Genomic DNA, 12357 nt, shown 5'->3' with positions numbered 1-12357 from the left:
TCTTTCGTGATTTCTTAGTTTTTTGCATACTTGTCATACTTACATGGTTTTTTTTAAAAACTTTTTTCCCTAAAAAACACAATTTAAAAACTGCATTTTGTATTTCGTCAGGTTACCTTGTTATATCTTGTTATCTTCTTATGTTATCAGGTTAAACTAGAAAATGTGACAAATGTGAGGACAGAAGAGGAAGATGACATAGGATGTGTAAATGATGTGCTAAGTTATCTGGTTAATGTAATGTTCTTTGGAAGTATCTTCGTTGTGTTTTTGTTTAAAGGCTGTGTGAGAATACTGGACATAAAAACATTAAAACTAAGACACTTTGAGCATTTTATATGTGGACAGCAGGTAACCGCAAACATCTGTGCAGTCTTACTATGTTTGAGAGCCTGCAGCGCACCTCGCCTATTATCAAAGTAAAGCATATTAATGAGGTGTTGTAGCTGCTCAGATTTGCTTTGATCATTGCAAACGCAACACTAACTATTACTAAAGCGCTGTGTAACTACTGCAAATGTCTGTCTTTAGTAATATCAACAGACAAACACACACGTAAAGAAAATCCTGACACTTTCATTCTGAATCCTCTATCTCAGCCCATGTTGTGGTTTCCATGATCACTGTTTGGTTTGGTCAATAATTTGGATGCATAAGCTGACGTTGCTCTTTTGCATCACTTTCCAAATTCCACTTGGATGTATGTGATAAGCTGACAACACAGGTCAGCTGATCTCACAACCTATCCAACGCAGTATGAATCAATTTTGGGAGTTGTTTTGACATGAGTCAGCTCTCCACTCCTGCACGGCTACATCAGACTTTAGTGTTTAAAGCCTGATAACAAACCTAAGGAAGAAATCCCATCAGCGTGCAGGGAGGGGCTAACTTGTCAGAGTTGGCCATCACAGAAAAGGTTTAGTTATACTCATGTTTAAGGCTCTTTTTTACCCTAGGCACTCATTCCTGCTCAGTGTTTGTACTCCATGTGTGTCACAGTAAAACCACACATAAAATATTGGCTGCAGGGTTTTGAGCATTTTTGACTGTCGCCATTTTGGCATTTTAAAACCAGATGTGTAGAGAGGGGGGGCAGGTTTGACAGCAGAAGTCATTAAACAAGGATCATACCATGAGTAATACACTTTTGTGACTCCTGGAATAACCAACATGTACATACTTTTTACAGTATGACCCAGCATAAGTGACTGAGGTTATAAGGTTGTGTGTTCATATATATATATTTTTTTAGATATACAAAGACACATATCTATATTTATATTTTGTGGCACAAGACTGAGTGAATGACCCAAACTGTCGTCCTTAAAGCCTCGCCAGTGGGACTAAAAATCTAAATAAAATGGACTAATAGGCCCGTCGTCTTCTCATGTTATGATCCTGAACAACTCTATAAATACACCATGTGCCTTTAAACATTTTACGCAGGCCCATGAAATTACAGCAAAACAAAACGTGCCTGCAATCCACTGGTGTACTGCCAAGCAGCAGACATAAGCACAACATGACACAATTAGCTGTTCACTCTGGTGCAGAAAGCAGTGCTGTACCCTGTCTCGTTGTTCCTAGAGCCAAATCTAACCTTTACCTTTAATATTTGAAGCCACTGGAGCGTTGTTCTGAATCATATTAGGTGTGCTGCGTCATAATCAGCATTTAAAATGGAGCTAAAAACACTTCTGTTTAGATGAGCCTTTTAGTGGCCTAGTTCCTGATCCTTCATTAGCATTTTATTCAATTTCTGCTTCTTCTATTGATTTTAATTCTGAGATTTCATCATTTTTAATGGTCTCCTGTTGATCTTAGTCATTATGTAATTTCATTTCTACTTCTTTTGTTGCTTTTTTAAGTTAATAACTGGTTTTCATTTGTCTGTTACTGATTTTTTGCTCATTCTGTGGTAGCTCGTGCTTTTTGGGTGAAGTGTGCTTTATATATGTGCTTGCTTTGCTAGGTAACACATCTGGTAAGTGCACTTAATGAACTAAAGAAAAGATCAGTGAGCAAATTCAAATTCAGTGTGCCTGCAGCATTGTTCTATAGCAATGCTCCTTCTCACTGAGCCTTTCTTTGGGGGAATGCATGTCCACACTCGCCTGCACCTGATGGGGAAGTGGCGAGGTTCAAAGAGAGTCCCATACACCCACAAAGGCATGTTGTTAATGACCCGTCCTGGACAACACCACAAAAGTGCTACAAATCAAGCTTCGTGCCTGCAGTTACACTTTAAGCATTTGTCTGGATACTCCCTGTGCATTTTACCCGAGTGGGAGAGAACCTTCATGTCAGCAAAAGCAGAGTTTTAAATTGCTTTTCTCTTTGTATAACCACAAGAACACAATGCTTTGGTTTTACAGGGCGAGTGCACATATTTGGAAAGCACACTGCTGAAGTCAGAGTCTGAATATAACTACAGCTGCCACAATGTGGGTGTCAAGCATGTCTGCAGTTGGTGGGGAAAAAATCTCCAACTGATTTCCTTGCGAGCAGATGACACTGAGGTCTGAAGTGGATCGCGTCTTCTGAGTGTGCAGATGGAAATAAGCATGAGGTTTCCATAACAGCTCTGAGACAAAATGTTTTTCACGTCGAAGTCAGTCAGGGGGCAGATTTGTCTCCATGAAATTAATTTTCACATTAACAGCTGCATCTGCTGAACACAAAATGCCACGTCAAAGTTTGGAAGGATGTCTCAGACTGAATGCTTTGGAAAACACAGGGCGTTAGATGAGATGAGTAATTTTATGTCAAAAATGAAGCTACATGTAGTTAGCTCAGCAGAAAACCTGGAAACAGACATCTCTGATTGCCACTTCATTTCTTTAAAGCCTTTTCAAATTGTTTCCAATATTTATGCCGGGTTAAGGATCCAGAACAAGGACGAAGCATCACCTATGAGGATGCTATGGACAAAGTTGCTGGTAGGAGTGGGTGTGACAATTTGGAAACCACCCCCTGAAATAGTCAAAGTAAATACCAACATTTTATCACTACTTAATCAGCAGTCCCCCAAACACGTGTGAACAATATGCGCATGTTTTTGTAAGATTTTAAAGACTTAACTTTAAAGCAAAAATATTTTAGCTATTTTGCTTTTGGTTTAATTCTGTTTATCTGCAGGTTTTTTTCTTGTCATATCAGTTAAACCAGCCACTCCGCAGCTTTCAAGCCTTAATAAAGTCCAAAGAGGTACTAAACACTTTTTTCATTTACCAGTCTGTAAATAAGTTGATTTGACAGCCTCTACCATCTCCAAAAACACCGCTATACCAGAAAGTTTATAATGAAAAGACTCACCAGTTAAAGTATCGTGAGTGGAAATCTAGGTCAGGGTTGAATAACACAAAAGATGCCCATTGTACAACGCATGTCCTGCCCCTGACCCAAAATGCCAATTATCTTCTCCATAGCGGTCGAACACATCCAGCCAATCATCCTGGTGCATTGATTCAAATCTACGCTTCGTGAAATATCTGGGCGTTTAACTGCCCGACACATATTTATTTCAAGGGGAACCGTCATTAATGTAAAGTCTGAGTTTTAATGGCATTTAAATCACGGAGTATTTTGAAGGTCTTTACTTTGCTAGGTTAGCTTTGTGACTGCAGCCTAAAATTGCTTGGAATTTGTAAGTCAATAAGTTTACAAACAAATACAAACACTGTATTTTTAAACAATGTAACAAAAAAGTGAGCATAATGATACAAAACAACAGTTAAACACTTATATGAGGAAACAGAGATCAAGATCCTTAATGGTTAGTCAGACAGTTTTTAAATCACCTTGACATATGAGGTATTAAGATAATTCTTCTATATTGGTGTCATACAATTACCTTCTTTCAAAGCATCACATTGCTTCAGGTAGTTCTTAGGTAGAGTTTTATTATCAAAATACCGATTACAGCAGCTTTAGAGATCAAAAGCAAGGTTTTACATTCGTTTTCTCGACTTATCTGAACCACAAAGCTGCTGTTCCTGCTCAGGACCCGCTCCATGATTATTGTGGACACATAAGTTTATAATGGCATTTATCACAATAACCACTGAAAACATGGAAAAGATGGCATGTGTAACTTTATGTTGTGTTTTCTGTTTTGGAAAATTTGATTAAAAAATTGAAGTAACAAGAGAATCTGGGACCAGAGCTGCACAAGGCCTTACAAAAAGAACATTTACAATCATATGTGCATTAATAACATAATAATAATATTTGATTTTTTTTAAACATTGTGAGAGAGTCAGCTCCAATGCAACGTGATACAGGAACTGAGTGATGCGTCCATTTGTCTTTTGGGTTAAACACCACCCTGCCTCATGCCCAGTCAGTCACATTGCTCACATACACAGTCACTCCACCCCTCCGCCTGCCCTCTGGCAGTTGGCAGAGTGGTGTCATCTCGAGCTCTCAGCTGTTACTGTGGCGTACCATTGGCTGGACCGGCAGCTGCTGGGGACTGTGCCAACACTTTCTTCTATATCACTTTAGAGCATCAGGAAATCCACAAGGACAAAACATATGGCTTTTCAAGAATTCTGGCATTTGACCACCACCACAGTGGATAAATACTGATTATGATTCATTTCCGAAAACATCCAAACATTCCTAGGTCTGATTGGCCAACATAAACATGGAACTAGAGACTAAATTGGTGCAAACATTTAATTTTCATCCAATTCACTCTAAAAGTGCCGATCTAAGAATGGCAGCAATCACAGTTCATCTGAGTGAAGATGTACGTATCTACAGTGCAGTCTGAGCTGGAAGCTTCACACAGGAACCCAGACTCTGGAGTCGTTGTAAAAGAAGGAATGCTTTGACAAGAGCTGTGGGTTATAGAAACCTGGAAGGAGAGAGAAAGTTTTACTTAATGCTTTCATGAATGCAATAACAACTACTTTAGCTGCTCCTTTATTCATAAGGGATTGCTCTACATGTTTGGTTTGGCAGATCTTTTTTTGTATCTCCTCCTGAGATCAAAGCAGGGATCTGTGCTAGTAGGCAAATGTGTAAACTACTATGCAACCAATTTATTAATGACGCCTTGTTTCAATCAGATTCCGTCAATTCCATTTTAATTATGCAACACCAAATCACAACAGTAGTTGCCTCAAGACGTATATATTAACATAAAGACCCTACAGTATTAGAAAGAAAGACCAAAAATCACACAAGCCCCCTATGAGGAAGCATTTGGTGACAGTGGAGAGGAAAAGCTTCCTTTTAACAGGAAGAAACTGGATATCTATATTGCCATGCGCACCAGTGTTATTTAAGTCCCAGAAAATCAGAGATCAAATGCATGTGAGAAAACTGCCTCATTTATCTTATTACCTGGTCCTGGGATCTTATCAGCCACCGGTTTTTGGGGTATTCTTTGAGTTCTGGATGCAAAAGCAGCAGTGGGTATGGACTGCTTTGATGGCTGGTCATACTGCCCTATGTCATAGTGCCCAGGACCCGGCAAAGGAGGATCCTTAGGTACAGTCTGAGGAGGTGCTGCTATTGCCAAAAAATATCTTCTCCTTCAAACACACATAAAAGGATGTAAATTTTAGATAATAATAATAAAAAAAGTAGCAAAACCTAAACATTGTATGGTTACTTACGGAAGGATTGTCTTCTTCACTGGGGTGGGTGCCTGATGGGGGTTGTAGGCCCCCGGGCCTGGCACACAGTGGTCGGTCGGAGGAAGGATTCTTTGAGTTTTTGATCTGAAGGGTGACGAGACCGCCTTTGAACCATGCTGGATTAAGCTGCTGTTCACCTCGTAGTGGCCTTTGAGAAGTTTTTAATATTAAAAATTTGAGTGCAAATTTAATAAGAAGCTAAAAAAAGACAAAACTTCAACGCAGACCTGGTGATGGCACATTTTTGGGGGGGCAAAATGAATCCCGTGTGGTTCTTGAGAGGAAAGGCGATGTACCGACCACTGAGGAGACGCATACTTTCCTCGCACAACTGACCTGTATAGAAAGAAAAAAAAAATGACAAAAAAATACACAACAGGATCTCAGAGATTACACCCTGAATCAGCTTTTATAATCAGCACACATACATCATACTGATTTGGAGCTGGAGTTATATGTTTAGGACCATCCATCTGCACAGCTATGGGCAGCCTGAAGACCCTGGAGGCTCCAGTGTTGAAGTCATATTTATTTATGAAGGAACTCTGTAGGTTGTATGCATTTGGGCCTGGAGTGGGTCTCTGTGGCCTTCTGTCAACCTGGGAGAGAGGATGAAGTGATGAAGACATTTAAAAGCAGCAGGGGATTAAAATTTATTAGACTAAAAACAATCAGGTAAATCTAAACTAAGTACTGGAGCCATAACTAACACTGATTTTAAGGTTTCTTCTGTGTCATCTTCATTATAAGGCTCAAATATGTTTTGTGGCTCCATACTTTTTTCTTTTTTTTTGGGTCACAAATTGCTCAGAAAAGGATCCTTTGACATTAAATGTTGCCAACTCCTGCCAGATTATTCAAATTAGGGTTGCAGTGAAACTTAAGTCTGTTAACATAGGATGAATGGCAGGGTGTATACGCCAATCTAACAATGATAAGATAACTTTATTGTCTCCCATAGGAGAAATTCATCCTGGATCAGGCAATACATAAAAAGGCACACAGACAAAATCCACTAGCAATGATGCTGTAGAAAAATAACTTACTGGGTAAGTAAGGATTTTCTAAAGCCCCATTGGGGCAAAAAGTATGATTTAACAAAACAAAACAAAGTATAAATAATCAACAAGACTTCAGAATAAATGCCCAAAGGCGTTTCAAGATGATACCTAGTGGACTTCCTGACCTTGGATGGGACAAAGCCGGTGGTGCCCCTCTTTGAGAAGGAAGGACAGTTGACTTCAGTGCTGGTAAAGCAGTCGTAGGTTCCCGGTCCTGGACTTTCACTCTGACACACAAACACCATACACGTTATTTATGAGGTACTGTTATTATTATTCTTTTAAAATGCTTTGAATTTTGATGGAGTTAAACTTCCTACCAGACTGATTTGAGAAGCAAACCTCTTAGCCTGGGTGGAAAAGCCCTTCTTTTCCTGATGTGTTGTCATCGCTATTTGGTACTTAGCTTGTATTTAACAAACCTTTACTAGCTACAAGATAAAAGAAACCATTATGTCACGTTTTCAGCTTAAGAATTTATAAGGATTTCCACTTTGGACTCACTCGAAGCCATCTGACGCTATTCGAGCTCCTTGGAATTTTAAAGCAGTTGCTATGGTGATGTGAAAACAGATCTATCGCGAGACTCCAGCGCCACCTGTCGGTGAAATGGAGGCGGGCTTCTTTATTGTACCGAGTTTCTTCTGTTTGTTTCCAGATTAATCGGCCATCCGTCATGGCGATGCATGCGAAGGCGACTCCGCCGCAGATCCCGGACACTCGCCGGGAGCTCGCTGAGCTCGTAAAGAGGAAACAAGAACTCGCCGTAAGTAGACGTTAAGGTGGTTTCCTTAAAAATAAAAGTCGCATTTAATATTTCACCGCGGGAAAATTTCTCGTTCGCGTTGCTAGCCGAGGCCTCGCTACATGCTAAACTAATGTTAGCCAGAGCTAACGGTAGCAGCTAACTTAGTTAGCGGGTCGACAGCGTTGTTTGGCTGACAACGTTTGATTAGGAGTAGTGTTAGTAGTAACAAGACTCCGTTCGAGCTCTCTGAATATTTCTTTTAAGTGTTTTTACGTATACCGACTTCACAGCAGCGCTTTTGACAAAATATTCTAACAACTTAGCGTAGCTAAATTTTAGCAGCCGCCCTGCTTGGCCAAGTTCTCGCGAGAAGTTGGTGTCACATGTGTATTGTGTACATCCAGCCAGATACCTATATTTTTACCTCTCTAACATGAGGAATAATAAATCAGCATTGCGACAGACATCGCTATCTTCACTTTTGCGCGCTCTCTGAATCCTTTCTGCAAATGCAAGTGAATAATTAACACTTCAAAAGAGACATATTTTATTCTTCTAATTTGTGTGTATATAAATAAATGTCTGTTAAAAGTTTACCAGTCAGGTTGATTAATGTAATGACTAAAACTCAGATATCTAACTTTTATCCTCCACATTCTTCACTGTCACAGGAGACATTGGTGAACTTGGAAAGACAAATATATGCATTTGAAGGCAGCTATCTAGAAGACACCCAGATGTATGGCAACATCATCAGAGGATGGGACAGATACCTCACCAACCAAAAGTAAGCAGCTTTGTGGAAATTCATTTACACTAAATGAAAAGTGAGCCATTGACTTCTATTAATTACATACAAGCCAGCAGGAGGAGGAAGAGTACAGCCGATGGCTGAAATAAAGTTCCAGTAAAATTACGAAGAAAAAAAAAACTACATCTAGTTGATGTTGAAGCAAAAAAAAGTCTGAAGAACTTTCTTCTCTTTTCGTAAGGAAAAACTTAAAATAATTTTAAATATGCCATTTTTTCTGAGGCCCAGTGTGGGCATTTGGAGCCACTTTTGGACCAAACCATTGTTTAAATTTTTTACATTTTTGTTTGCTTGTTTTAATTTAACAGGAACTCCAATAGTAAGACTGACAGACGGAATAGGAAATTCAAAGAAGCAGAGCGTTTATTCAGCAAGTCATCTGTTACATCGGTTGCAGTAAGTCTTTTGCTTATTATTTAACAGGTATGCTGTATAATAACAAAAAGCATTAACTAAACTGTTCAATCGGTGACATTTTTACAGGCCGTGTGTGCACTCGGTGGTATACCAGATCACATGAATGAAAAGCGTGAGTTTTGCTTTTGAGCTAAGCAGCATTAAAAGTTTGTATTTTGTGGACTGGTAGTAATTTTTGTCATTTATGCTGTTGTTTTGATTTCTTCAGGTGAGGCAGGCAGCGGCACAGAAAGCGATACCTCTCCAGATCTCCAGAACCAAGAAAACGAGCCCAGCCAGGAGGACACGGAGGATGTGGACTCAACACTGCAGGACCTGAAGCCTCAGAAGGCTGCCTCCTCCTCCTCCTCAGGCAGCCACCACGGGAGTCACAAGAAGAGGAAGAACAAAAACAGACACAGGTATTAAATAAAGGAATGAGACACGGTGGGATCAGCATGTTGTTAAAATATCCTTGCGTTTTTTGGATTACAGAGCTACATCCATAGCCGTTCATGTAGACTGCTCTTGACAAGCAGGTTACAGAACATGTTTGCGCAACATTTCTGTATACATCAGAGTTTCTACTAGTAAGGAAACCCCTGTGGCTTCAATCAGAGACACCAGGGAATCTATTTCTCATTTTACTGCCTGTACCTGCAAGAGCTCATTGAATTGCGTTGTTCACAGAGAGATCACAAAAAGTGATCTAGTATGGCTAGAATAAGTTTGCAACTTGGATTCCAGAAGCTCCCGTGTTGTTTTTTTGCTGCCTTGGTGTGTGAGTGTGCACACAGTGGAGGGTATTTAAAGGTATTTTGGGGGGAGGCCAGTATAAAAGGAGTATTTTCTCTTCCAGTAGACTATTACATTTTCTCACGGTTGAATGAATGAGCATTCTCCTGGACAGATTTAGCTGTGAAGAAATATTCACACTTTTCAATCCAGTCTTCTCCTCGATTACAGATGTCACAGTTGAGGGGAAAACAAAAAAATCAAAAAACGGAAAATGTAATAGCAGGGAAATGAATGCAATTATTGGGGCTTGTTTGTTTTTTTTGTTTTTTTTACTGAACGTATCACTTTTTTCTCCTGTTTCAGCATCTCCCTCTGTTATCTGACACTTGCAGATCTGCTTGTACACTTGTGTATCCAGCCCAAGTACACACAGCTGTGCTGGAGACACGAGAGTTGGTCGTAATTAGTCAGTGCACAACAAGCCAAAAAAAAGACATTTTGGATGTGCTGACGTTCTCATGCATGACAAAAGCAATCATAAAGCAAAGAAAAAACCAAAGTCGTGATATAGCACAGACTAACCAGTTGAGGCAACAGTAGATGAATAACATGTTTTCTGAGATAAAGTTGCTTTTTCTTCTTTCTTTTTTTTTTTCTTTCGTCTGCAGTGTGACAACTGCACAGATGTCTTACAACAGGTTAATTGAAGTGTTTGTGACATTTGAGCTTCTGCTTTCAGAGAGAATGGAGGGTATTATTTTGGTATTCAGCCTAAAATATGTTGAGAGATTTCTGGTCCACATCACCAAGCTTTACAATCTCAGAATAACCTGGTTATTGTTTTTTCTTTACTTCTGAGCTTCTAAAATAAAAAGGATTGGGTTTAGCTTCTTGGTGTTACTTTCCCCAACAGGGAGTGTACATGGTTTCACTAGTAAACATTACTCAAAAGTCTGTTTATTTTTCTTAAAGAAATTTACTGTGCTTGACCAAAATTAGACGTATTCAAAGTGGGTGATCAGAGGGTCAATAAATGACAAGTTTGTTAAGACAAATTAGGTTTAACGTGTCATGTCTACGTGTTTTTTGTTGACTCGGGCCTCACTGTTCATGCCTACATATTAACACAGCAGGTTCTCCTCCTAACACAGCGTGATGGGGTGGTGCTCTCACTCTCTAAAGTCTGGACTGCAGTTTTATATACTCGTAGGGCTTTAGGCTCAGGTTGGTAAACTAACAGCTGCTGCTCTCTTCCCTCCCCTAATGCTGCTCCCTCAGTCCTTCTGCCATGTTTGATTATGACTTTGAGTAAGTCTGAATTTTACTTCCTGCTCCTGTCACGTTTACATCCTGCCTGCTACTAAGCCCATCATCAAAGTATCCACTGTTTTCCTCTCCTCTGTGTCCTCTTACTATTTTTATTTGTATATTCTTCTCTAAATCTTTGCTTTTCTTTTTTTAAATTTTGATTTCAACTTTTTATTTTTTCTTCTTTTTTTAAGTTTTCTTCTTTTATTTGATTTGAATAATTTTTTATTCTTTAATTTTTGCATATGTTTACTTTATTTTTACATCTATTTTATTTTAAGTTTTAATTTAATTTCTGGTTTTTACTTATTTTTGCATGTTTTAATTCAAACCCTTTTAATTTTAACTTTTCATTTCAATTTTTACTTTTTATTTTTACATGTTTTCACTTTTTTATGCATGATTTGACTTTAATTATTAATCTTCTCCCTCTGTACGGTTAGTTTGAATTGAAGCCTGCTTGTTATTTTATTACTCAGTCACACTGCATGTCCAACACTTCATTCTTTGATATGTACATATTTTCTTAAATGCATGCCAGCATCCAGCACTCTGAGCGTCAGTAAATTTTCTTGCTTCTTGATGGGTTTTCCCACAGATTCATTTCAGTTTTGCTTCTTCAGCTCCGCTTGCTGGGTTGCTCGTTAGATGACAGATTGGTTAGGAGGTTCTGTATGAGCAAGAACAATCATGCGGTCATGTAGTTTTATTGTTACCAGCCTTATTTATTTATTTATTTATGTACTCATTCATTTTTAGGCTTCTTCATAGTGCAGTAGTGGTACTGCTTTTCTCCATAATTCCCATCAGAAGCAGGATTTTAATGTAAGATGACTAATGCTGTCTTTGTTCTTGTTTCAGGTTTGACATGAAGGTTAACAAGAAACCCAGAGCTGTAAGTTCACTGTTCTGTTACACTGAGACACTTTAATGTCTTTGACATTTACTAAATGATGTTAATCATTTTATCTTTTAATAAAATGGCAGCTGATCGTTTAAATTCAGAAGTTTCGATCATCTGACCGACAGCCTGAAACCTTAAATAATCCAGATTCCTGTCATCTATGACGTTTTTGTCTTCCTTACCCTAAAAATAACTGAAAGTAGTATTTCTTTTAATTTAAGTAATAATTACTTTAGTCAACTGATTGATGAATAACTGTTAAGTGTGACTCGGCTCCTATTTTTATGTGCAGGATTACTCGACTTAAAACACCTGGAGGACCTGGACACATGAGGATACATGAGATTTCTGGACTTTTTTTTTTTTTTTTTTTTTAATCACTTTTCGTTGTTGTTGTCGTCATATTTCAGCCTGTACTGTGTACATCAGTTGAAACATTCCCCTCACCGCCTACCACTGGATGGGGTTCACTTTTTGATCTACCTTCAGTAGATATACGGTCTTGCTTGTTACTTGTCGCCTACTGGCGCTCTCTGCCAGTAACACATCATCTTGTATAGTGTTTTGTTTTTTTGTTTTTTAAAGAAAATGACTGTATTTATTGTGTAGCTAATTTTCTTGTTTCCCATTGTAAGAAAATCTTTTTTTGTTAAGCATCACATGGTCAGATTACCCTCAAATGCCCCAAATTCTTTTATGACATTGTTTGTTTGACAAAAAAATAAAATACTTCAGCAAGAATA

At 38.7% G+C, this 12357-nt stretch overlaps 2 protein-coding genes across 3 annotated transcripts; one reads left to right on the top strand and one right to left on the bottom strand.

Moving 5' to 3' along the window:
• Positions 1-4218: 4218 nt before the first annotated feature.
• On the bottom strand, positions 4219-7278 carry stpg1 (sperm-tail PG-rich repeat containing 1). Its single transcript, XM_005739698.1, has 8 exons — positions 7214-7278; positions 7030-7140; positions 6835-6936; positions 6077-6247; positions 5876-5984; positions 5628-5796; positions 5353-5543; positions 4219-4861 (listed from the first exon to the last, which is right to left on the bottom strand). Exons 2-8 carry the CDS (start codon positions 7096-7098, stop codon positions 4788-4790), a joined length of 885 nt encoding a protein of 294 aa, XP_005739755.1. The 5' UTR covers positions 7099-7140; positions 7214-7278; the 3' UTR covers positions 4219-4787.
• Positions 7279-7296: 18 nt separating this feature from the next.
• Positions 7297-12357, top strand: meaf6 (MYST/Esa1-associated factor 6). Of its 2 annotated transcripts, XM_005739699.2 has the most exons (8): positions 7297-7475; positions 8129-8244; positions 8577-8664; positions 8752-8797; positions 8894-9086; positions 10681-10710; positions 11572-11605; positions 11907-12357. In XM_005739699.2, the coding sequence occupies exons 1-8, from the start codon at positions 7386-7388 to the stop codon at positions 11919-11921; spliced, it is 612 nt and encodes a 203-aa protein (XP_005739756.1). In that variant the 5' UTR covers positions 7297-7385; the 3' UTR covers positions 11922-12357. The 2 variants fall into 2 exon arrangements, with proteins under 2 accessions (XP_005739756.1, XP_005739757.1); XM_005739700.2 differs by lacking the exon at positions 10681-10710 and having other exon boundaries at positions 7300-7475.

This window comes from Pundamilia nyererei, unplaced genomic scaffold (assembly GCF_000239375.1).
Source record: "Pundamilia nyererei isolate P.nyererei 1_Seehausen unplaced genomic scaffold, PunNye1.0 scaffold00093, whole genome shotgun sequence".
Lineage (NCBI taxonomy): Eukaryota > Metazoa > Chordata > Actinopteri > Cichliformes > Cichlidae > Pundamilia > Pundamilia nyererei.
This window is presented reverse-complemented; position numbering and strand designations above follow the sequence as displayed.